Below are 26208 nucleotides of genomic sequence, written 5' to 3'. Positions count from 1 at the left end.
GAGTGTGTGTTTTGGCGTGTATTGGAGTGAGTGTTTTGGAGTGTGTGTTTTGGAGGGTTTGGAGCGTGTGTTTTGGAGTGTTTTGGAATGAGTGTTTTGGAGTGTGTGTTTTGGAGTGTATTGGAGTGGGTGTTTTGGTGTGTGTGTTTTGGAGCGAGTGTCTTGGAGTGAGTGTTTTGATGAGTTTTGGATTGATTGTTCGATTTGTGTTTGGGAGTGAGTGTTTTGGAGTGTGCGTTTTCGAGTATGTGTTTTGGACTGAGTGTTTAGGATAGTTTTGGAGTGTGTATTTTGGAGTGTGTGTTTTGGAGTTGGTGTTTTCGAGTGTTTGGAGTGTGTGTGTTGGAGTGTTTTGGAATGAGTGTTCTGGAGTGTGTCTTTTGGAGTGTATTGGAGTGATTGTTTCAGAGTGTTTTGGAGTGAATGGTTTGGAGTGTCTTTTCTCGAGTGTGTTTTGGAGTGTTTTGGAGTGTGTGTCTTGGAATGTTCTGGAGTGTGTGTTTTGGAGTGTGTTTCGTATAGTTTTGGAGTGTGTATTTTTGCGTGTGTGTTTTGGAGTGCGTGTTTTGGAGAGTTTGTTTTGGTGTGAGTGTTTTGGAGTGAGTATTATGGAGTGTGTGTTTTGGAGGGTTTGGAGTGTGTGTTTTGGAGTGTTTTGGAATGAGTGTCTTGGAGTCAATGTTTTGGTGTGCGTGTTTTGGAGTGTTTTGGAATGACTGTTTTGGAATGTTCTGCAGTGTCTGTTTTGGAACGTTTTGGAGTGATTTGGAGTGAGTGTTTTGGAGTGTGCCTTTTGTAGTAAATGTTTTGGAGTGATTGTTTTGGAGTATTTGTTTTGGAGTGTTTTGGATTGAGTGTTTTGGAATGTTCTGGAGTGTGTGTTTTGGAGAGTTTTGGAATGAGTGTTTTGGAGTGAGTGTTTTGGAGGGTTTGGATTGTGTGTTTTGGAGTATTTTGGAATGAGTGTTTTGGACTGTTTTGGAGAAAGTATGTTGGAGTTTGTGCTTTGGAGTGAGTGTTTTGGAGTGTGCGTTTTGGAGTGCGTGTTTTGGAGTGTTTTGGAATGACTGTTTTGGAATGTTCTGCAGTGTCTGTTTTGGAATGTTTTGGAGTGTTTATTTGGAGTGATTTGGAGTGAGTGTTTTGGAGTGTGCATTTTGTAGTAAATGTTTTGGAGTGATTGTTTTGGAGTATTTGTTTTGGAGTGTTTTGGATTGAGTGTTTTGGAATGTTCCGGAGTGTGTGTTTTGGAGAGTTTTGGAATGAGTGTTTTGGAGTGAGTGTTTTGGAGGGTTTGGAGTGTGTGTTTTGGAGTATTTTGGAATGAGTGTTTTGGAGTGTGTGTTTTGGAGTGTATTGGAGTGAGTGTTTTGGAGTGTGTGTTTTGGAGCAAGTGTCTTGGAGTGAGTGTTTTGGTGTGCTTTAGATTGATTGTTTGGGACTGTTTTGGAGAAAGTATGTTGGAGTTTGTGCTTTGGAGTGAGTATTTTGGAGTGTGCATTTTGGAGTGCGTGTTTTGGAGTGTTTTGGAATGACTGTTTTGGAATGTTCTGCAGTGTCTGTTTTGGAATGTTTTGGAGTGTTTATTTGGAGTGATTTGGAGTGAGTGTTTTGGAGTGTGCCTTTTGTAGTAAATGTTTTGGAGTGATTGTTTTGGAGTATTTGTTTTGGAGTGTTTTGGATTGAGTGTTTTGGAATGTGTGTTATGGAGTGTATTGGAGCGTGTGTTTTGCAGTGTGTGTTTTGGAGTGTGTGTTATGGAGTGTATTGGAGCGTGTGTTTTGGAGTGTGTGTTTTGGAGTGTGAGTGTTTTGGAATGTTATGGATTGTGTGTTTTGGAGTGTGTGTTTTCGAGTGTGTGTTTTCGAGTGTGTGTTTTTGAGTGTTTTGGAGTGAGTGGTTTGGAGTGTGTGTTCTCGTGTGTTTTGGAGTGTTTTGGAGTGAGTGTCATGGAATGTTCTGGAGTGTGTGTTTTGGAGTGTGTGTTATGGAGTGTATTGGAGCGTATGTTTTGGAGTGTGTCTTTTGGAGTGTGTGTTTTGGAGTGTATTGGAGCGTTTGTTTTGGAGTGTGTGTTTTGGAGTGTTTTGGATTGAGTGTTTTGGAATGTTCTGGAGTGTGTGTTTTGGAGAGTTTTGGAATGACTGTTTTGGAGTGTGTGTTATGGACTGTATTGGAGCGTGTGTTTTGGAGTGTGTGCTTTGGAGTGTGAGTGTTTTGGAATGTTTTCGATTGTGTGTTTTGGAGTGTGTGTTTTCGAGTGTGTGTTTTGGAGAGTTTTGGAATGAGTGTTTTGGAGTGTGTGTTTTGGCGTGTATTGGAGTGAGTGTTTTGGAGTGTGTGTTTTGGAGGGTTTGGAGCGTGTGTTTTGGAGTGTTTTGGAATGAGTGTTTTGGAGTGTGTGTTTTGGAGTGTATTGGAGTGGGTGTTTTGGAGTGTGTGTTTTGGAGCGAGTGTCTTGGAGTGAGTGTTTTGATGAGTTTTGGATTGATTGTTTTGGACTGTTTTGGAGTAAGTATGTTCGATTTGTGTTTGGGAGTGAGTGTTTTGGAGTGTGCGTTTTCGAGTATGTGTTTTGGACTGTTTTGGAGTGAGTGTTTAGGATAGTTTTGGAGTGTGTATTTTGGAGTGTGTGTTTTGGAGTTGGTGTTTTCGAGGGTTTGGAGTGTGTGTGTTGGAGTGTTTTGGAATGAGTGTTCTGGAGTGTGTCTTTTGGAGTGTATTGGAGTGATTGTTTCGGAGTGTTTTGGAGTGAGTGGTTTGGAGTGTCTGTTCTCGAGTGTGTTTTGGAGTGTTTTGGAGTGTGTGCCTTGGAATGTTCTGGAGTGTGTGTTTTGGAGTGTGTTTCGTATAGTTTTGGAGTGTGTATTTTTGCGTGTGTGTTTTGGAGAGTTTGTTTTGGTGTGAGTGTTTTGGAGTGAGTATTATGGAGTGTGTGTTTTGGAGGGTTTGGAGTGTGTGTTTTGGAGTGTTTTGGAATGAGTGTCTTGGAGTCAATGTTTTGGTGTGCGTGTTTTGGAGTGTTTTGGAATGACTGTTTTGGAATGTTCTGCAGTGTCTGTTTTGGAATGTTTTGGAGTGTTTATTTGGAGTGATTTGGAGTGAGTGTTTTGGAGTGTGCCTTTTGTAGTAAATGTTTTGGAGTGATTGTTTTGGAGTATTTGTTTTGGAGTGTTTTGGATTGAGTGTTTTGGAATGTTCTGGAGTGTGTGTTTTGGAGAGTTTTGGAATGAGTGTTTTGGAGTGAGTGTTTTGGAGGGTTTGGATTGTGTGTTTTGGAGTATTTTGGAATGAGTGTTTTGGACTGTTTTGGAGAAAGTATGTTGGAGTTTGTGCTTTGGAGTGAGTGTTTTGGAGTGTGCATTTTGGAGTGCGTGTTTTGGAGTGTTTTGGAATGACTGTTTTGGAATGTTCTGCAGTGTCTGTTTTGGAATGTTTTGGAGTGTTTATTTGGAGTGATTTGGAGTGAGTGTTTTGGAGTGTGCCTTTTGTAGTAAATGTTTTGGAGTGATTGTTTTGGAGTATTTGTTTTGGAGTGTTTTGGATTGAGTGTTTTGGAATGTTCCGGAGTGTGTGTTTTGGAGAGTTTTGGAATGACTGTTTTGGAGTGTTTGTTATGGAGTGTATTGGAGTGTGTGTTTTGGAGTGTGTGTTATGGAGTGTATTGGAGCGTGTGTTTTGGAGTGTGTGTTTTGGAGTGTGAGTGTTTTGGAATGTTATGGATTGTGTGTTTTGGAGTGTGTGTTTTCGAGTGTGTGTTTTCGAGTGTGTGTTTTTGAGTGTTTTGGAGTGAGTGGTTTGGAGTGTATGTTCTCGTGTGTTTTGGAGTGTTTTGGAGTGAGTGTTTTGGAATGTTCTGGAGTGTGTGTTTTGGAGAGTTTTGGAATGACTGTTTTGGAGTGTGTGTTATGGACTGTATTGGAGCGTGTGTTTTGGAGTGTGTGCTTTGGAGTGTGAGTGTTTTGGAATGTTTTGGATTGTGTGTTTTGGAGTGTGTGTTTTCGAGTGTGTGTTTTTAAGTGTTTTGGAGTGAGTGGTTTGGAGTGTGTGTGCTCGTGTGTTTTGGAGTGTTTTGGAGTGAGTGTCGTGGAATGTTCTGGAGTGTGTGTTTTGGAGAGTTTTGGAGTGACTGTTTTGGAGTGTGTGTTATGGACTGTATTGGAGTGTGTGTTTTGGAGTGTGTGCTTTGGAGTGTGAGTGTTTTGGAATGTTTTGGATTGTGTGTTTTGGAGTGTGTGTTTTCGAGTGTGTGTTTTGGAGAGTTTTGGAATGAGTGTTTTGGAGTGTGTGTTTTGGAGTGTATTGGAGTGAGTGTTTTGGAGTGTGTGTTTTGGAGGGTTTGGAGCGTGTGTTTTGGAGTGTTTTGGAATGAGTGTTTTGGAGTGTGTGTTTTGGAGTGTATTGGAGTGGGTGTTTTGGAGTGTGTGTTTTGGAGTTGGTGTTTTCGAGGGTTTGGAGTGTGTGTGTTGGAGTGTTTTGGAATGAGTGTTCTGGAGTGTGTCTTTTGGAGTGTATTGGAGTGATTGTTTCGGAGTGTTTTGGAGTGAGTGGTTTGGAGTGTCTGTTCTCGAGTGTGTTTTGGAGTGTTTTGGAGTGTGTGTCTTGGAATGTTCTGGAGTGTGTGTTTTGGAGTGTGTTTCGTATAGTTTTGGAGTGTGTATTTTTGCGTGTGTGTTTTGGAGTGCGTGTTTTGGAGAGTTTGTTTTGGTGTGAGTGTTTTGGAGTGAGTATTATGGAGTGTGTGTTTTGGAGGGTTTGGAGTGTGTGTTTTGGAGTGTTTTGGAATGAGTGTCTTGGAGTCAATGTTTTGGTGTGCGTGTTTTGGAGTGTTTTGGAATGACTGTTTTGGAATGTTCTGCAGTGTCTGTTTTGGAATGTTTTGGAGTGTTTATTTGGAGTGATTTGGAGTGAGTGTTTTGGAGTGTGCCTTTTGTAGTAAATGTTTTGGAGTGATTGTTTTGGAGTATTTGTTTTGGAGTGTTTTGGATTGAGTGTTTTGGAATGTTCTGGAGTGTGTGTTTTGGAGAGTTTTGGAATGAGTGTTTTGGAGTGAGTGTTTTGGAGGGTTTGGATTGTGTGTTTTGGAGTATTTTGGAATGAGTGTTTTGGACTGTTTTGGAGAAAGTATGTTGGAGTTTGTGCTTTGGAGTGAGTGTTTTGGAGTGTGCGTTTTGGAGTGCGTGTTTTGGAGTGTTTTGGAATGACTGTTTTGGAATGTTCTGCAGTGTCTGTTTTGGAATGTTTTGGCGTGTTTATTTGGAGTGATTTGGAGTGAGTGTTTTGGAGTGTGCCTTTTGTAGTAAATGTTTTGGAGTGATTGTTTTGGAGTATTTGTTTTGGAGTGTTTTGGATTGAGTGTTTTGGAATGTTCTGGAGTGTGTGTTTTGGAGAGTTTTGGAATGAGTGTTTTGGAGTGAGTGTTTTGGAGGGTTTGGAGTGTATGTTTTGGAGTATTTTGGAATGAGTGTTTTGGAGTGTGTGTTTTGGAGTGTATTGGAGTGAGTGTTTTGGAGTGTGTGTTTTGGAGTGTGTGTTCTCGTGTGTTTTGGAGTGTTTTGGAGTGAGTGTCGTGGAATGTTCTGGAGTGTGTGTTTTGGAGAGTTTCGAAATGAGTGTTTTGGCGTGTGTGTTTTGGAGTGTTTTGGAATGAGTGTTTTGGTGTGCTTTAGATTGATTGTTTTGGACTGTTTTGGAGAAAGTATGTTGGAGTTTGTGCTTTGGAGTGAGTGTTTTGGAGTGTGCATTTTGGAGTGCGTGTTTTGGAGTGTTTTGGAATGACTGTTTTGGAATGTTCTGCAGTGTCTGTTTTGGAATGTTTTGGAGTGTTTATTTGGAGTGATTTGGAGTGAGTGTTTTGGAGTGTGCCTTTTGTAGTAAATGTTTTGGAGTGATTGTTTTGGAGTATTTGTTTTGGAGTGTTTTGGATTGAGTGTTTTGGAATGTTCCGGAGTGTGTGTTTTGGAGAGTTTTGGAATGACTGTTTTGGAGTGTGTGTTTTGGAGTGTGTGTTATGGAGTGTATTGGAGCGTGTGTTTTGGAGTGTGTGTTTTGGAGTGTGAGTGTTTTGGAATGTTATGCATTGTGTGTTTTGGAGTGTGTGTTTTCGAGTGTGTGTTTTTGAGTGTTTTGGAGTGAGTGGTTTGGAGTGTGTGTTCTCGTGTGTTTTGGAGTGTTTTGGAGTGAGTGTCGTGGAATGTTCTGGAGTGTGTGTTTTGGAGAGTTTCGAAATGAGTGTTTTGGCGTGTGTGTTTTGGAGTGTTTTGGAATGACTGTTTTGGAATGTTCTGCAGTGTCTGTTTTTGAGAGTTTTGGAATGAGTGTTTTGGAGTGTGTGTTATGGAGTGTATTGGAGCGTGTGTTTTGGAGTGTGTGTTTTGGAGTGTGTGTTATGGAGTGTTATGGAGGGTGTGTTCTGGAGTGCGTGTTTTGGAGAGTTTTGGAATGAGTGTTTTGGAGTGTGTTTTGGAGTGTATTGGAGTGAGTGTTTTGGAGTGCATTGGAGTGAGTGTTTTGGAGTGTTTTGGAATGAGTGTTTTGGAGTGTGTGTATTGGAGTGTATTGGTGTGAGTGCTTTGGAGTGTGTTTTGGAGCGAGTGTCTTGGAGTGAGTGTTTTGGTGAGTTTTGGATTGATTGTTTTGGACTGTTTTGGAGTAAGTATGTTCGATTTGTGTTTGGGAGTGAGTGTTTTGGAGTGTGCGTTTTCGAGTATGTGTTTTGGACTGTTTTGGAGTGAGTGTTTAGGATAGTTTTGGAGTGTGTATTTTGGAGTGTGTGTTTTGGAGTTGGTGTTTTCGAGGGTTTGGAGTGTGTGTGTTGGAGTGTTTTGGAATGAGTGTTCTGGAGTGTGTCTTTTGGAGTGTATTGAAGTGATTGTTTTGGAGTGTTTTGGAGTGAGTGGTTTGGAGTGTCTGTTCTTGAGTGTGTTTTGGAGTGTTTTGGAGTGAGTGTCTTGGAATGTTCTGGAGTGTGTGTTTTGGAGTGTGTTTCGTATAGTTTTGGAGTGTGTATTTTTGCGTGTGTGTTTTGGAGTGAGTGTTTTGGAGAGTTTGTTTTGGTGTGAGTGTTTGGAGTGAGTATTTTGGAGTGTGAGTTTTGGAGGGTTTGGAGTGTGTGTTTTGGAGTGTTTTGGAATGAGTGTCTTGGAGTGAGTGTTTTGGTGTGCTTTAGATTGATTGTTTTCGACTGTTTTGGAGAAAGTATGTTGGAGTTTGTGCTTTGGAGTGAGTGTTTTGGAGTGTGCGTTTTGGAGTGCGTGTTTTGGAGTGTTTTGGAATGACTGTTTTGGAATGTTCTGCAGTGTCTGCTTTGGAATGTTTTGGAGTGTTTATTTGGAGTGTTTTGGATTGAGTGTTTTGGAATGTTCTGGAGTGTGTGTTTTGGAGAGTTTTGGAGTGTGTATTTTGGAATGTGTGTTTTGGAGTGAGTGTTTTGGAGGGTTTGGAGTGTGTGTTTTGGAGTATTTTGGAATGAGTGTTTTGGAGTGTGTGTTTTGGAGTGTATTGGAGTGAGTGTTTTGGAGTCTGTGTTTTGGAGCGAGTGTCTTGGAGTGAGTGTTTTTGTGAGTTTTGGATTGATTGTTTTGGACTGTTTTGGAGTAATTATGTTCGATTTGTGTTTGGGAGTGAGTGTTTTGGAGTGTGCGTTTTGGAGTATGTGTTTTGGACTGTTTTGGAGTGAGTGTTTTGGAGAGTTTCGAAATGAGAGTTTTGGCGTGTGTGTTTTGGAGTGTTTTGGAATGACTGTTTTGGAATGTTCTGCAGTGTCTGTTTTGGAGAGTTTTGGAATGAGTGTTTTGGAGTGTGTGTTATGGAGTGTATTGGAGCGTGTGTTTTGGAGTGTGTGTTTTGGAGTGTGTGTTATGGAGTGTATTGGAGCGTGTGTTTTGAAGTGTGTGTTTTGGAGTGTGTGTTTTGGAGTGTATTGGAGCGTTTGTTTTGGAGTATTTGTTTTGGAGTGTTTTGGATTGAGTGTTTTGGAATGTTCTGGAGTGTGTGTTTTGGAGAGTTTTGGAATGAGTGTTTTGGAGTGTGTGTTTTGCAGTGTTTTGGAATGATTGTTTTGGAATGTTCTGCAGTGTCTGTTTTGGAGTTTTTATTTGGAGTGATTTGGAGTGAGTGTTTAGGAGTGTGCCTTTTGTAGTAAATGTTTTGGAGTGATTGTTGTGGAGTATTTGTTTTGGAGTGTTTTGGATTGAGTGTTTTGGAATGTTCTGGAGTGTGTGTTTTGGACAGTTTTAGAATGAGTGTTTTGGAGTGTGTGTTTTGGAGTGTTTTGGAATGACTGTTTTGGAATGTTCTGCAGTGTCTGTTTTGGAATGTTTTGGAGTGTTTATTTGGAGTGATTTGGAGTGAGTGTTTTGGAGTGTGCCTTTTGTAGTAAATGTTTTGGAGTGATTGTTTTGGAGTATTTGTGTTGGAGTGTTTTGGATTGAGTGTTTTGGAATGTTCCGGAGTGTGTGTTTTGGAGTGTTTTGGAATGACTGTTTTGGAGTGTGTGTTATGGAGTGTATTGGAGCGTGTGTTTTGGAGTGTGTGTTTTGGAGTGTGTGTTATGGAGTGTATTGGAGCGTGTGTTTTGGAGTGTGTGTTTTGGAGTGTGAGTGTTTTGGAATGTTTTGGATTGTGTGTTTTGGAGTGTGTGGTTTCGAGTGTGTGTTTTTGAGTGTTTTGGAGTGAGTGGTTTGGAGTGTGTGTTCTCGTGTGTTTTGGAGTGTTTTGGAGTGAGTGTCGTGGAATGTTCTGGAGTGTGTGTTTTGGAGAGTTTTGGAATGAGTGTTTTGGAGTGTGTGTTTTGGAGTGTATTAGAGTGAGTGTTTTGGAGTGTGTGTTTTGGAGAGTTTGGAGCGTTTGTTTTGTAGTGTTTTGGAATGAGTGTTTTGGAGTGTGTGTTTTGGAGTGTATTGGAGTGAGTGTTTTGGAGTGTGTGTTTTGGAGCGAGTGTCTTGGAGTGAGTGTTTTGGTGAGTTTTGGATTGATAGTTTTGGACTGTTTTGGAGTAATTATGTTCGATTTGTGTTTGGGAGTGAGTGTTTTGGAGTGTGCGTTTTGGAGCATGTGTTTTGGACTGTTTTGGAGTGAGCGTTTTGGAATGTTCTGGAGTGTGTGTTTTGGAGAGTTTCGAAATGAGTGTTTTGGCGTGTGTGTTTTGGAGTGTTTTGGAATGACTGTTTTGGAATGTTCTGCAGTGTCTGTTTTGGAGAGCTTTGGAATGAGTGTTTTGGAGTGTGTGTTATGGAGTGTATTGGAGCCTGTATTGGAGTGTATTGGAGCCTGTACAAGCGGTATATATAGCATTGTGAAGCTTTGCTTTTCTTATATCTGGGACATTGGTGAATTGGAAATGTGACTCCTTCAAATGATCCAAATACTGGGCCATAATAAATTAATGCTTGCCAACTATGCAGGGATAACAGGGAAGCATATTTAGTCTACTCTATTGCTCATCTTCATCAGTGACCTGCTGAAAATGATCGCCTTTCTGTAGCTTCACCTCAATGTTCCATATAGAAACATAGAAACATAGAAGATAGGAGCAGGAGTAGGCCATTCGGCTCTTCAAGCCTGCTCCACCATTCAATGTGATCATGGCTGATCATTCAAATTCAGTACCCTGTCCCTGCCTTTTCCCCATATCCCTTGATCCCTTTAGCCTCAAGAAATATATCCAACTCTTTCTTGAATATATTTAATGAACTGGCCTCCACCGCCCTCTGTGGTAGAGAATTCCACAGGTTCACCACTCTCTGGGTGAAGAAATTCCTCCTCATTTCAGTCCTAAATGGCTTACCCCTTATCCTTAGACTATGACCCCTGGTTCTGGACTCCCCAGCCATCAGAAACATCCTTCCTGCATCTAGTCTGTCCAGGCCTGACAGAATTTTATAGGTTTCGATGAGATCCCCTCTCAATCTTCTAAACTCCAGTGAGTATAAGCCCAATCGACACAATCTCTCCTTATACGTCATTCCTGCCATCCCAGGTACCAGCCTGGTGAATCTTCGCTGCACTCCCTCCATGGCAAGAACGTCCTTCCTCAGGTAAGGCGACCAAAACTGCACGCAATACTCAAGGTGCGGCCTCACCAAGGCCCTGTACAACTCAGAGTCATAGAGTCATAGAGTTTTACAGCACAGAAAGAGGCCCTTCGGCCCATCGTGTCTGCGCCGCCCATCCATCCCTGTCCAGTCTAATCCCATTTTCCAGCATTTGGTCCATAGCCTTGTATGCAATGGCATTTCAAGTGCTCATCCAAATGCTTCTTGAATGTTGTGAGGGTTCCTGCCTCTACCACCCTTTTAGGCATTGAGTTCCACATTCCAACCACCCTCTGGGTGAAAAAGTTCCTCCTCAAATCCCCTCTAAATCTCCTGCCCCTTACCCTGAATCTATGCCCCCTTGTTATTGACCCCCCTACTAAGGGGAAAAGTTCCTCTTTGTCTACCCTATCTATGCCCCTTATCATTTTGTACACCTCAATCAGGTCCCCCCTCAGCCTTCTTTGCTCCAAGGAAAACAACCCCAGCCTGTTTAGTCTTTCTTCATAGCTGAGGCGCTCCATCCCAGGTAACATCCTGGTGAATCTTCTCTGCACCCTCTCCAAAGCAATCACATCCTTCCTATAGTGAGGTGACCAGAACTGCACACAGTACTCCAGCTGTGGCCTCACCAGCGTTTTGTACAGCTCCATCATAACCTCCCTGCTCTTATATTCTATGCCTCGGCTAATGAAGGCAAGTATCCCATATGCCTTTTTAACCACCTTATCTACCTGTTCCGCTGCCTTCAGGGATCTATGTACATGTACACCAAGGTCCCTCTGACCCTCTGTACTTCCTAGGGTCCTACCACTCATTGTGTATTCCCTTGCCTTATTTGTCCGTCCAAAATGCATCACCTCGCACTTTTCAGGGTTAAATTCCATTTGCCACTTTTCCGCCCATCTGACCAACCCGTTTATATCGTCCTGTAGCCTGAGGCTTTCCTCCTCGCAATTTACCACCCCACCAACTGTAGCAAGACATCCTTGTTCCTGTACTCGAACCCTCTTGCTACAAAGGCCAACATACCATTTGCCTTCTTAACCGCCTGCTGCACCTGCATGCTTACCTTCAGCGACTGGTGCACAATAACACCCAGGTCTCTTTGCACTTCCCCTTCTCCCAATCTATTGCCATTCAAATAATAATCTGCCTTCCTGTTTTTGCCACCAAAGTGGATAACCTCACATTTATCCACATTATAGTGCATTTGCCATGTTTCTGCCCAATCACCCAACCTGTCCAAATCGTACTGGAGTTTCACGACATCCTCCTCACAGCTTACACTCCCACCCAGCTTTGTGTCATCTGCAAATTTGGAGATATTACATCCAATTCCCTCGTCCAGATCATTAATATATATTGTGAACAGCTGGGGTCCTAGGACCGATCCTTGCGGTACCCCACTAGTCACTGCCTGCCACTCGGAAAACGACCCGTTTATTCCAACTCTTTGCTTTCTGTCCGCCAACCAGTTCTTTATCCAAGTCAATACCTTGCCCCCAATCCCATGTGCCTTAATTTTGCATGCTAATCTCTTATGTGGGACCTTAACGAAAGCCTTCTGAAAGTCCAAATACACCACATCCACTGGTTCTCCCTTATCTATTTTACCAGTTACATCCTCAAAAAATTCCAGTAGATTAGTCAAGCATGATTTACCTTTTGTAAATCCATGTTGACTTTGTCCGATCCTGTCACTGCTTTCCAAGTGCTCTGCTATTACATCTTTTATAATAGACTCTAGCATTTCCCCCACTACCGATGTCAGGCTTACTGGTCTATAATTCCCCGCTTTTTCTCTACCACCTTTTTTGAATAGTGGGGTAACATTAGCTACCCTCCAATCCATGGGTGCTGTTCCAGAGTGTATCGAGTTCTGGAAGATAACCAGCAATGCATCTACTATCTCTAGGGCCACCTCCTTAAGTACCCTGGGATGTAGACCATCAAGCCCTGGGGATTTATCGGCCTTCAGTCCCATCAATTTTCCTAACACCATTTCCCTACAAATGCTGATTTCTTTCAGTTCCTCCCTTTCATCAGACCCTATGTTCCCCGGCATCTCTGGGAGGTTATTTGTGTCCTCTTTAGTTGGTCTGCCATTTCTTTGTTTCCTATTATAAATTCCCCTGATTCTGAGTGCAAGGGACCTACGCTTGACTTCACCAATCTTTTTCTCTTCCCATATCTATAAAAGCTTTTACAGTCAGTTTTTATGTTCCCTGAAAGCTTACTCTCATATTCTATTTTCCCTTTCTTAATTAATCCCTTTGTCCTCCTTTGTTGACTCCTAAACTGCTCCCAATCCTCAGGATTATTGCTTTTTCTGGCCAATTTATATGTCCTCTCCTTGGATCTTATGCTATCCCTAATTTCCCTTGTTAGCCACGGTTGAGTCACCTATTTTGTTTTATTTTTATGCCACCGCCCCTTGACATTCAAAGGCATTACCATCGCCGAATCCCCCACCATCAACATCCTGGGGGTCACCATTGACCAGAAACTTAACTGGACCAGCCACATAAATACTGTGGCAACAAGAGCAGGTCAGAGGCTAGGTATTCTGCGGCGAGTGTCTCACCTCCTGACTCCCCAAAGCCTTTCTACCATCTACAAGGTACAAATAAGGAGTGTGATGGAATACTCTCCACTTGCCTGGATGAGTGCAGCTCTAACAACACTCAAGAAGTTCAACACCACCCAGGACAAAGCAGCCCGCTTAATTGGCACCCCATCCACCACCTTAAACATTCGCTCCCTCCACCACCAGCATACTGTGGCTGCAGTGTGTACCATCTACAAGATGCACTGCAGCAACTCGCCAAGGCTTCTTTGCCAGCACCTCCCAAAACTGCGACCTCTTCCACCTAGAAGGACAAGGGCAGCAGGCGCATGGGAACACCACCACTTCCAAGTTCCCCTCCAAGTCACACACCATCCTGACTTAGAAGTATATCGCCGATCCTTCATTGTCGCTGGGTCAAAATCCTGGAACTCCCTCCCTAATAGCACTGTGGGAGTCCCTTCACCACATGGACTGCAGTGGTTCAAGAAGGCGGTTCACCACCCCCTTGTTCACCATCACAGCACGGTGGCATAGTGGTTAGCATTGTTGCCTCACAGTGCCAGGGACCCGGGTTCAAATCCGGCCTCGGGCGACTGTCTGTGTGGAGTTTACACATTCTCCCCGTGTTTGCGTGGGTTTCCTCTGGGTGCTCCGGTTTCCTCCCACAGTCCAAAGATGTGCGAGTTAGGTTGATTGGCTATGATAAATTGACCCTTAGTGTTAGGGGGATTAAATACGTGGGGATAGGGTGGGATATGTGTTGGTGTAGGGGTTACGGGGATCAGGTGGGATATGTGTCGGTGCAGGCTTGATGGGCCGAAATGGCCTCTATCTGCACTGTGGGGTTTGTGTGATTCACTGGCAATTAGGGATGGGCAATAAATCCTGGCCTTGCCAGCAATGCCCACATCCCATAAACAGATTAAAAAAAATTGCAAGCTCTAAACTACTGCACAAACAACATCACTCAATTGTCTAAAGATTTAACATACTTTATTAAATTAAACAAATAAAAGGACATATCAGTGGCACTGCAGCATCTAAGCTGTCATCTTTATTTATTGAGCTGCTAAAAATTACATTATAATGTACACAAATAAATAAGTAACCCAGTATCTCAGTGCCTAAAATAACTTTACCTTTCTTCCAGTCACATGATCAGTATAATGCATTTGCTTACATCATGAAGACTTTTACTATGCACTCTCTGATGTTGTTCTACAAGGATCTGAGGCAGTTGTCAATACTAGTAAGGCACCCAGGCTTACATTTACAATACTCATGATTAGGTCTTCTGATTAAAATAACTATTTATACAACATAGCAGAAGTAAAGGATGTAACACAATCTCTGGGTTCAGATAACCTGCATAAAACCGTTCAGCCAAGGATAGCACAGTGGATTAGCAACTACCCTTTCAGCCCTGGGCCTGGTTTTGAATTTAACCCAGATAACAACTGGGAGAAGTCTATGTAAACTAATTTTGGGTAGTTTCACTCCCAATTCTGGGTAGGTTCCAGTTCACTGCATATGACTGCTCATAATTTCACTTTGATCACCACACTAAATTGTCCATCTTATTCAAAAAAGAATGCAAAGGATGTTTGGGAAATGAAAATGTTAAAACCTGCACTAAAATCAGAGTTAAGGCATATTGTTGAGACTGTATAGTGTGAGGTGTATCCTACATCTAACCCCATGTAGTGCCTTACCTGGGAATGGGAACACTTGATGTTGAAACTGAATTAGAAAAAGCAGGAGATTTTTCCATTTTTTAGCATTGACTTCTCTTTTTGATAAATACAAAATTCACCAAATTTAAAAAGTAAGAATTGGGAAACAAACCACTTGACTTTCATTCTGATTTGTCACTGCTTAGTAACTGGTTCCTATTTCTCAGTTATAATTTTGAAAGAAACTCTGGAATGTTTTCAAAGTAATAATTTTTGACTTTGAAGGATGGATTCAAACATATTACTTTTAAGTAAGGTATTTTGGCAATGTTTTGTTTTTGAAAACTATTAACTGCGATACACCATGAAAAAACATATGCATAAAATATTAAGCTACAGAAATTAACCAACATTTTTAATGTCTTAAAAATACATATATTACAATAGCAATCAAGTGAGCACCATATCAAAAGTGCATGCATTTTATAAAAGTATTTTTTAAATGTATTACATTTATTTACCCTGTATACTTGTTTGATCTTACAGCACAAATGTAGGAATAAACATATATGTAACTCATTGGCTGTTCATTAGACTGTGAAGAATACATTTTTATACTGTTGTTACCCTCATTACCACCTCAGCAGAACTGTTGTCATCATACTCCTCATCGTGTGGTCTGAATCGTGTGAGTAAATGTAGTAAAGTGTAGCTGCAGTGAAATCCTTCAGACATTAACCGAGTAGAACCAACAGACCTTCGTGTTCTGAATTGATTCAGAGAGGCCCAAAAGTTCTGATTGGCAGAGCTTTCAGCGTTGCTGCTGTTAATTTCTACATCTTTTGTTTTGTCATAATTTAACACAGTCCAGTGTAGATTAACAGCTCTCCAGCGTTTAAATACCCGATATATTGCTGCTCCTTCATGAATGATTAGGCCTGTGAAAAAGTATGAAATTATCAAAGGGGATGTGATTACAGTTCATCTTTGCATTACGTGCATAGCAACAGGCCTCTGTTAATAAGTGTGTCAGAGAGAGAGGCCTCATTTATCTAAATGGAAGTTACCTGTTATAGTCAAAGCACTGCATTTAGACTTTTACAGGGAGATACCAAGATCTGCATAGCAAATCCCGGGTCACTGTAATTCAATCAGGAAATAAGCAGATTGTGGAAACTGGATCTGCAACCTGTCACTCTATGGCTTACACATAAACACGAGCATCATCCCGTCTATCAATTCCTTTTCAGAATCCAAATATGCTGGTTCCAACTAATTTTCTTGTAAAAATAGGGATATTTAGGTATATTCTTCTTAACATTATTCTGCATGTTATTTTCCCCAAGCAGTCACAGACCTCATCACATTATTGGTGACTTCCCCAATTGGTCATTCCTGTGACCTTTCAAGTGGAGCGGAAAAGGATTCATAATTTAATAGTAAAGTCAAAGGGCCAGAAATTCGTCTCCTTTGCTTCTGCTGTTAGCACCTCTGGGGCGCGCTAATGGGGCACAAAGGGCTTATTGTCCAGGGGGAGGGGATGCAAAAAAAGCACCGCCCGAGAAATTTGGTGGGGTGTTGCTGAGGTGCTACCCAATAGTGCCACGCCCCCGCCAGTAGCACCCCGGGCCACTGCGCTGCCGGTGATAATGTAATCGGCATGCGTCATGACCCCTTAGCGCCCCACCGCGTCCCCTTACCGCCCCGTGGCAGAAATTTGTTTGTGCCCCGCGAGGCTGCTGTGGGTGATGTCAGCGCCAGCCTTGTGGGTCATGAGCCGGGTCGACCTCCACTCCTGGGGCGGTATTTATAGGGGAGGTGCGGCCGTGACCTGTGCCGCCATTTTCTTTTTGGTTGGCCCTCCATGGTGTCCGTGGTGTGGTCCTGGCCACCATTGCGCAGCCCGGCACTGCGTCTCGGCGCCGGGCTGCCGCCATGGCACCACGCTGCCCTGGTGGCCTAGTGTGACCATCGGAAGCCCTGCAGAGTGTGCAGCGGCCCTCTCCTTTAACTGAAGGGGAATGATGTTGAAACGCAGCAGTGCTCCGTGGAGCCTCCGCCAAGCACTGCCGATCGCGTCCCGACATCGCCTCCGTTACCGCTCCACCAGGAGTGGAGCGCCTGACATTGCGCTCCACTTCCTGTGTGGGGCGGTAAGCCAAATTTAGCGGCCAGGGCGGTACTTCCACGCTGGGCACTAAATGTCCTGCCTTAACTCGGTTACCGCCTCCAAACGGGGTGTAACCGAATTTTGCGCCTCTTAAAGATGTTTCATGTGCTGCACTCTGGGAATAGGAAGAACAAAACAGGGTAAAGTGATTAGTGATATACTTGTATTTTAGAGTCAGTTTGTGTACATAATTTTCAGTTAAAATCAGAATTAATTCCATTTTAAAAACTTGACAGTACAAATACTTAGGCCTAGAAATTCAGTATAGCCACTTTTGGGGCGGAAAAGTCGGGCGGCCGCTAAAGTTTGCACCCGGCGCAAAGTCGAGGCCACTTCGCCGATATTCAGTAGCTTCGCCCTAAGAGTTTGCTCGAGCGCTAAAACTGGCGTTACACAACTATCTTTAGGTGCAAAGCCGGCGGTGCTGAGCTAAACCGCCAAGGCCGGGCGCAGCGCAGGTGCGGTCATTTCTTGATTGACAGCAGACACCCTGGTGCTGGCCAGCTCTTAAAGGGGGAAGGGTCGAGTTCGTCTGCTGCCACGCTCTGGACACTGCAGCCCCCCAGCTAGGCCTAAACACTGCTGCTGAACAGAAATAGCGCCGGGAAAGATGCAGAAGGCCCGTGAACAAGCGCAGCGCTTCACTGGCCATGATTTGAGGGTGCTGGTTAGGGCTTTGGAGAGGAGACGCAAACTCTTGTTCCCGGACAGTGGCAAGAAGCCTGCCACCAGCATCTACAGGAAAGCCTGGAGGGAGGTCGCCCACAGGGTCACATCCAACAACGAGGTCCCCAGGACCGCTGTCCAATGCCGGAAAAAGTTCAATGACCTCACAAGGATTGTCAGGGTGAGTCCCCTTTCCAGTGACCTCCTCATCCTTGCATGTGCACCTCACATTATGGGCAAAGGGACCTAAAAGCCCTAATGGCCAGCCCTCATCCAGCAGCTATGGGACTGGCATGAACATCAATTGCACATTCTGCACTTTACACACTGGCCAAGCTATTCGACCATGGGAGGCAGTGCACACAAGATCAGGGCACCACACTGGCCAAGCTATTCGACCATGGGAGGCAGTGCACACAAGATCAGGGCACCACACTGTACTTAGAGGCCGTCCTTTCTCTTGCAGGCCAAGCTGGCACACAATCAGAAGAGCCGGACTGTGACCGGGGGAGGCCGTCCCCAGATCCAGCAGCTCAGTGACCTTGAAGAGCGCGTGGGTAGCCTCATGGGTGCCCGGGTGATTGGCCCCGTTGCATCTGGAGATGCCGACCCTGTTCTGGGCACCAATGGTAAGGACATCACCTTTTGGACCTCTCTCGCCCCACCTGCGCTTCAGATCTACATCCTTTGCCACTGTCCGACCAATGCGCTGAATGCCACCACTCATGCCTCCCTCGCTGACGCCCTCTCCTCACTCTAAAGCTACTCTTGTGCCTTCCTGCTTTCAGATGGTGAGGAGGAGGTCCCTGAAGCTGCCAGTGACAGCCCCTCGGAAGAGGAGGAGGAGGAGGAGGAAGAGGAAGGCGGCCTATCAGGGGAACCCTCAGCCGCGCCAGGGGATGCCAATGGAGGGGACACGTCTTCCCTGGAGGAGAGCCAGGGGGAAGTGTCGGAGGGGAGTGTAGCTTCTGTGCCCAGTGGCGTGCAGCAACGCGGGAAGGGTCGGGCAGCTCGGCGGCCTTCTTCCCAGAGGGGGAAGGGTCGCAGGGGAGTGTAGTTGCTGGGCCCAGTGGCATCCAGCAATGCGGGAAGGGTCGGGCAGCTCGGCGGCCTTCTCCCCAGAGGGAGAGTCCGGCCTCCAGTCCGGAGACGGTCCTCGCCAAGGAGGTACGCCTCCTCGATCAAATGTCCGTGGACTCGGATCGCCGGCACACCGAGTTCATGGGGGTTGTGGCACGGTTGCCTGAGGCCATCGAGTCCCTGGCTCATAGTGTGGCCGATTTCGGCGCCTCACAGGCCAGGAGTTTCGAGCAATTCGAAGCAGCACACGCCGCGAGTCGGTCCGAATTCGGGGCAGCACAGGCCGCGAGTCGGGCCAAATTCGGGGCAGAACAGGCCGCGAGTCGGGCCGAATTCGGGGCAGCACAGGCAGCGAGTTGGGCGGAATTCGGGGCAGCTCACGCAGCGAGTGGCCAGGTGATCAGTGGTGCCGTGCAGTCACTGGCTGGTCTGATGCGGGCACAGACCAAGGCAGTACGGGCACTCACTGCTGCCACACTCGCTGTGTCAGCCAGGCATCGCCAGGGCACCCGCCGCGCTGCAGCAGCACAGCGGTCTGTCCTTCAGCAGATTGCTGCGCATGCTGCAGTGCTGGCCCGGGCGAGTGGCAGTGTCTCAGGCGAGCAGCGAGCGCCTGCCAGCAGCCAGCTTGCCCCCATTCCTGCAGCCGCCACTGCCACTCCCCCAGTGGAGCTGCGACGAGCTGCTGGAGAGACTGCTGCTGCCCAGCCACAGCTGCAGCAGTCACCAGCCGGCCCCTCGAGGGCCAGAGCTCGTCTAGGCCGACCCCCAAGGGCATCTGCCGTCACGCCATGTGCTCCTCAGGAGCCTTCCCCCAGCCTTGCAGCAGCCACTGGGCACACTTTGAGGAGGAGCAGCAGGGCGGCCAGGGGCCGCAAAAGGCTGGACAAGGAATCGCCCTCGCGGGCCACAAAGTAGAGGGTGTGGGCAAATGTGTTTTTATATGGGGATGGTTGTTTTTATATGGGGATGGTTGTTTTTATATGGGGATGGTTGTTTTGTTTATGGGGATGGTTGTTTTTGTAAGGCCGAGGATGAAGGCCATTTTTGTGGAAATGTTTTGTTATTCCTCCCCAGGTTGTGGGAGTGAGTCATGTGTGTGACTGTTTTTTGGGGGTGTTGTCTGTTTTTGGGTTTCATGTGGGAAGGGCCCTGAGTTTGTTCAATAAAGCATTTTATTTATTCAGCTTGTCCATGTTTGATGTTTGAAGTGGTTGTTGCCTTAACCGGCTGAGGGCTTGCGGAGCGGCTGCATTCAGGTCCCTTCATTGCCACAAGCCATTCCCTGACAGGGGGCCTAGAAGTGACGTTCAATAAGCCGCCGACGGGCGGCCCTTGGACCTTGTGCCTCCCTCCTGGGCTGGTACTCCTCCTCCTCCTCCTGATGCTCCTCCTGCTCCTCCTCCTGAGGTGGTGCTCCAGCGTGAGGTGGCAGTGCCTGAGTCCTGCGGATAGCCAGGTTGTGCAGCATGCAGCAAACGACCACAACCTGGGAGACTCTCTCCGGCGAATACTGCAGAGATCCGCCGGAACGATCCAGGCAGCGGAACCATTGCTTGAGGACGCCAATCGTTTGTTCTATGATGTTCCTAGTGGCTTGATGGCTTTCGTTCTATGCCTCCTCAGCAGGGGTCCTGGGCGCGCGAAGCGGGGTCATGAGCCAGGTACACAAAGGATAGCCTTTGTCCCCGATAAGCCATCCTCTTGGGGGAGGCTGTGCCTGGAACATGTCAGCCACAGTAGTCTGTCGCAGGATAAATGCATCGTGGCTGCTGCCTGGAAAGCGGGCATTGACAGCTAGGATGCGCTGCCTGTGGTCACACACCAGCTGTACATTGAGGGAATGGTAGCCCTTCCGGTTGCGGTAATCCTCGGCATTGTCGATAGGTGCCCGCAAAGCCACATGCATGCAGTCAATGGTGCCCTGCACCATGGGGAAGCCCGCTATTCTTGCAAATCCCACTGCACGCTGCTGCTGCTTCTCCAGGGTCATGGGGAAGGAGATGAATTGGTGTCTCCTTCTGAAAAGGGCATTGGTCACCTGGCGGATGCAGCAATGCACGGCGAACTGGGATATGTTAGCAATGTCCCCAGCAGCGGTTTGGAAGGAGCCGCTTGCATAGAAGTTCAGAGCCACCGTGACCTTCACTTCCACCGACAGAGATGTCCTGCACCTCAGCTGTGGATGCAGATCTCTGTGAAGCAGCTGGCAGATCTCTGCAACCACCTCCCTTCTGAAGTGCAGCCTCCTAACACACTTCGCGGCAGGCATGGTGAGATAGGACACCTGCTGGCGGTATTTCCTGAGTGGGTAAGGCCTACGTTGCCGACGCCTGTTACCCCCTCTGCATCTAGCCAGGGCTGCCCCTCTCACACAGCGTCTGCGAGCCCTTCGCACATAATGCTGAAACTGAGGGTTGGCACCCCATGCAGCCCCCATAATATACTGGCAAACAATGACCTCACAATGAAGGCGAATTGCCAAGCTCTGGCCTGAAGCCAAAAATACCTCTCCTACGTTGGGCCAAAGCAGTAAGCTCTCTTCCTTGGTCTCTGTCCATAAATCCGTTGCACAAGAGTGATTGCTGCAAAATGGCTGGCCTTTATAGTTCAGGGTAAGTGCCCTTTAATTTGCGCTCCCCGCGGCCCGCATGGCCTCTGCTGCGTTCCATTTCACAGTTCTTAGGACCGCCACGCCCACATTGGGCGGGCGCGACTAAAGTTCCGGATTGGGGCGCACAAAGGGCGTTGCACGAGGAAATGACGTCATAATCTGCGCGCGCAGCTGAGCACGCGCAAACACTTTGCGCCGGCGCTAAATGTCTACTGAAGTTGGGCGTAGACGCAGATCGCGCTGCGCCCGGCCGCTAAGTGCCTAGCGCTCGAGATCTACTCCACCTAAGGCGCTAACGGCTGGCGCACGCAACTGAATTTCTAGGCCTTAATCTTTAAATTATTGTTTACAGAGGCTGAGAGGAAAAGTGATTAAATAATGCTGTAAATAGAAGAAAAGCTGGGTAAAATCAGTTTATATATACTACTGGTGAGTGGACTGTGTGCCTGTGCGTCTAAAAGTTATAGGTACAGTTGAAAGTACATTCAAGTAAAAAAATATTGATAGAATAGATATTTTAGTCCAGATTTGAAAATGTTATGCAAGCTTGGAAGTCACGATTGAGCTGAGGGATTTTCAGAAGTTAACAGGTATTTAGGATTTTTCTAACAAAGGAAGCTGAGAAGAGAAGGGACACATACAAGGAAAGACAATCAAGAGAAAGAGTTAAATCACCAAAAAAAGTAATATTTTGTATGAAGTTGATTTATTATAAAAATGGGGTAATAAGGAATTTGATACGAAAGAGAAACTGAGAACTGTGTGGTTGATACTGAAGAAGGAAGCTGTAGACTGCAGGAAGATAGCAATAATTGGTCAGGTGGGCAGAACAGTGGCAAATGGAATTCAATCTGGAGAAGTGTGAGGTAATGCATTTGGGGAGGGCTAACAAGGAAAGGGAATACACATTAAATGGTAGGACACTGAGTAGTGTAGAGGAACAAAGGGACATTGGAGTGCATGTCCACAGATCCCTGAAGGTAGCAGGCCAGGTAGATAAGGTGGTTAAGAAGGCATACGGAATGCTTGCCTTTATTAGCCGTGGCATAGAATATAAGAGCAGGGGGGTTATGCTTCAACTGTATAAAACACAAGTTAGGCCTCAGCTAGAGTATTGCGTACAGTTCTGGTCACCACATTACAGGAAAGATGTGACTGCACTAGAGAGGGTACAGAGATTTACAAGGATGTTGCCGGGAGTAGAGAATCTTAGCTATGAGGAAAGACTGGATAGGCTGGGTTTGTTTTCCTTGGAACAGAGGAGAATGAGGGGAGACCATATTGAGGTGTATAAAATTATGAGGGGCATAAAGTAGATAGAAAGGACCTATTTCCCTTAGCAGAGGGGTCAAAAACCAGGGGGAACAGATTTAAAATAATTGGTGGAAGAACTGATTTTATACTGCAGTACCGGCAGTGACCACCCCTGTATAAAAGGCCCTAGCAGGCTTCTGTACTTCAGTCTGACATTACCCTCTGTTCAGTAAAATACCTGTTTAATTGTTCTCCCGAAGTCCATGTATTATTGAGGCGCGGACTTTACAGTGGCGACGAGCAAGTTCGAACTCACGTGCAGTACTGCATCACCTCACGGGGATCTTTCCCTGAGAAGAAGTTTCTTGGAGGTCGAAGTCAGAGCAACGGGCGTCGACCGCGGGCAACCGCCCAAGGATCCATCGGTGTTCGGAGAATTGCGGGAGAGGCTGTGGAGAGCTGGGCTTGGCTCCCCAGTCAAGGTGTTCCAGCAAATTGTGCTGGTAGCAGGTAGTGCGCTGACCCTTCCGGACTTGGCGGGCTCGAGCTCGATCGAGTGGCTCTGCAAAAGGGGCCGCGCAGCGTCGCCGGGAGGAAAGAGAGAGAGGGTGGAGCGCACAGGGTCGGCGGTCGGTGCTCAAGAACCGGGCAGCGGAGAGAAAATAAACGAGGGGAAGGAAAAGTGAGACGCGCCGAAGCCGCGGGTCGCCGCCATTACCCTGTAGAACGCTAGGAGCAGCATGGCAGCAAGGGGAAGAAGGAAAAGCGCAGGAGGCGCCATTTTATTCCATTGGGGAAGAAGGAAAAGCGCGGGAGGCGCCATTTTATTCCATTGGGGAAGAAGAAAAAGCGTGGGAGGCGCCATTTAAAATCACTCAAGATGCCGAAGAGTGGCAGTATCACTGCTTTCGACAACGAGGTAGAAGACTGGACCACGTATGTGGAAAGAATTGAAGAATGCTGCAATGCCAATGAGGTGGCCAATGGAAAGAAGGCGTCAGTATTATTAAATTTAATGGGCGCGAGAACGTACGGCCTATTGCGGAATTTAATTACCCCAGCTAAACCAATGGAGAAAAGTTTTGAAGAGATTGTTCATATCTTACAGGAACACCTAAACCTGATAGCAGAAAGATTCAAGTTCCATAAAAGAAACCAGCACAAAGATGAGAACAACGCTGACTATCTTACGGAGATGACGTCACACCTGGACGACTGTCACAAATTCTAACTGACGTGAAAGAGGTGTTCCAACAAGGACTTGGGACTCTAAAAGGAGTAAAGGCAACGATAAAAATCGAGGATAACGCAAACCTTAAAATTTTTTAAGGCCAGCCTGCTGCCAGCCGTCGAAGCAGAACTGGAGAGTCTGGAGCATTCGGGTGTGCTGTCCAAGGTGGATTGAAGTGAGTGGGCCACACCCATCGTTCCTGTAATGAAGAAATTGTGGTAAACCACTGTTATTGCATATTGTTACCTCTGGTTGGCGCTGTGTACCAATGCATGCCTCAGCTGGCTCCGCCCACATGGCCAGGTATAAAGGTGGGTGTTTCGGCTACCCACTTCCTTCTTGGAACCAGTCGTCCACAAGAGGCATGCTCTGTTCTTTAGTTAATAAAAGCCTTTTCATTACCTTCCTAATTCATCGCCTTTTATGGAGTAATTGATAAGCGTATCAATTTTATTAACTAAATGCACACAGTGGATGAGTCCATCCCCTTCCAAGTGGAGAGCGATGCATCCGACTTCGCCCTAGCTGCAACCCTTAACCAGGCGGGGAGACCCGTGGCCTTTTTCTCAAGGACCCTCCAGGGCCCCGAGACTCGACACTCCTCTGTCGAAAAGGAGGCCCAGGCTATTGTGGAAGCGGTGCGTCACTGGAGGCATTACCTGGCCGGAAAACGGTTTACCCTTCTCACTGACCAGCGTTCAGTTGCTTTTATGTTTAATAATAAGCAGAGGGGCAAAATCAAGAACGACAAAATCTTGAGGTGGAGAATCGAACTCTCCACCTACAATTACAATATCTTGTATCGGCCCGGGAAACTCAATGAGCCCCCAGATGCCCTATCACGTGGTACATGCGCCAACGCGCAGGTCGATAGGCTGCAGTCCCTCCACAATGACCTCTGCCACCCGGGGGTCACCAGGTTCTTCCATTTCATCAAATCCCGTAACCTGCCCTACTCCATCGAGGAGGTCAGGACCATGACCAGGAACTGCCAAATCTGTGCCGAGTGCAAACCGCATTTTTATAGGCCAGACAGAGCAAGCCTGATCAAGGCCACTCGCCCCTTCGAGTGCCTGAGCGTCGATTTTAAAGGGCCCCTCCCCTCCTCTGACCGCAACGTGTACTTCCTCAACATAATTGATGAGTACTCCCGTTTCCCGTTTGCCATCCCCTGCCCAGACATGACCAGTACCACGGTCATCAAATGTCTGAATGACCTCTTCGCCTTGTTCGGGTTCCCTAGCTATATACATAGCGACAGGGGCTCATCTTTCATGAGCGACGAACTTCGGCAGTACCTGCTCGCGAGAGGTATTGCTACGAGTAGGACCACCAGCTACAACCCCCGGGGGAACAGCCAGGTGGAAAGAGAGAACGCGACGGTTTGGAAGGCCGTCCTCTTAGCCTTAAAATCTAAGGGCATTCCGACCTCTCGCTGGCAGGAGGTCCTCCCTGCGGCGCTCCACTCCATCCGGTCACTGCTTTGTACTGCCACTAATGCCACCCCTCATGAGCAAATGTTCATTTTCCCCAGGAAGTCCACATCGGGAACCTCGCTACTGACATGGCTGACTTCTCCTGGGCCCGTCCTACTGCGGAGGCACGTGAGGACCCATAAAACGGACCCCCTGGTCGAGAGGGTGAACCTCCTACACGCCAACCCCCAGTATGCCTACATGGCATACCCAGACGGGCGGGAGGACACGGTCTCCATACGAGACCTCGCACCCTCGGGTGCCCCTGAACTACCACAGTTATCCCCCACCACCCCTCCCAACCCAACCCCTGTAGCCGGTATGCCGGAGCCCCAGGACCCTTCGTTGATCACCCAGACACCAGATTCGACGTTGGATACTGCACCACCGCCGCCGCCACCACGACGATCAGGACGTCAGACAAGGCCTCCTGATAGACTATCTTACGGAACTACGCAAGTTATCGAAGCACTGCCAGTTCAGAGCAGGACTGGCAGACACTTTACGGGATAAGTTTGTCTGCGGGCTCCAGAGTGCAGGAACCCAGAAACGACTACTTTCGGAAAAGGACCTGACGCTAGAACAGGCTTTCAGCGTGGCAGTATCCTATGAAGCAGCAGCACGGGGAGCTGCGGAAATACAACAGAAACCACAAGAATACAGCGCTGACAAAAGGGCGTATGGAGCAGAAAAGTGCTATCGCTGCAGCAGAACAACCCATGATCAGAAGGACTGCTGGTTTAAGGACAAAGTATGCAGACAATGCGGGAAAATGGGACATATAGCAAGAGTCTGCAGGTCGGGAAAGAAAACCAACACTAGAAGAACTACTAAGGAAAAGTACAAGAAAGTAAAAAATGTGACAGACAGTAGTTCGGAAGATCAGGAGAGTGATAATGACTCCGGGAGCAGGAGACCAAGTTGTCTAAAGTTACACAACGTGATCGCAAAGTAGGATCACCGAACCATTTGGGTCACCCTCATGATAGCAGGGTCCCAAGTAAAGATGGAATTGGATACAGGATCAGCCCTAACTGTCATGATTCGACGAGAATATGAGCGGCTATTCTCACACATACCCTTAAAGGACACGTCCATTGTATTGAAGACATACACGGGGCAAAAGGTCTACCCCAGAGGAAAAATAAGGGTGTCAGTTAAATATAACGGCAAGGAAACACAGAAACTGTATCTATATATACTACAAGATGGAGGACCACCATTATTGGGACGTGAATGGATCCGAAAAATACAATTGGATTGGCATTCCATTCAGGCGCTAACTGTGACTGACAAAAAAGATGATGACGTCACACCTGGACGACTGTCACAAATTCTAACTGACGTGAAAGAGGTGTTCCAACAAGGACTTGGGACTCTAAAAGGAGTAAAGGCAACGATAAAAATCGAGGATAACGCAAACCCAAAATTTTTTAAGG

General features: G+C 46.4%; 1 protein-coding gene across 1 annotated transcript in view; it reads right to left on the bottom strand.

Moving 5' to 3' along the window:
* Positions 1 to 13583: 13583 nt before the first annotated feature.
* The window catches only part of LOC147117624 (E3 ubiquitin-protein ligase MARCHF11-like), a 101992-nt gene continuing 89367 nt past the window's right edge, over positions 13584 to 26208 (bottom strand). Inside the window, exon 3 of the mRNA XM_085989387.1 lies at positions 13584 to 15217. Coding sequence (XP_085845513.1) covers positions 14892 to 15217 — 326 coding nt within the window. The 3' untranslated portion in view covers positions 13584 to 14891. The remainder of the gene's footprint in view (positions 15218 to 26208) is intronic.

Source organism: Somniosus microcephalus, chromosome 5 (genome assembly GCF_052327205.1).
Source record: "Somniosus microcephalus isolate GS21.2 chromosome 5, FLI_Smic_1.0, whole genome shotgun sequence".
Taxonomy (NCBI): domain Eukaryota; kingdom Metazoa; phylum Chordata; class Chondrichthyes; order Squaliformes; family Somniosidae; genus Somniosus; species Somniosus microcephalus.
Note: the sequence above shows the minus strand (reverse complement) of the source record. Positions and strands in the feature narration are given on the sequence as shown.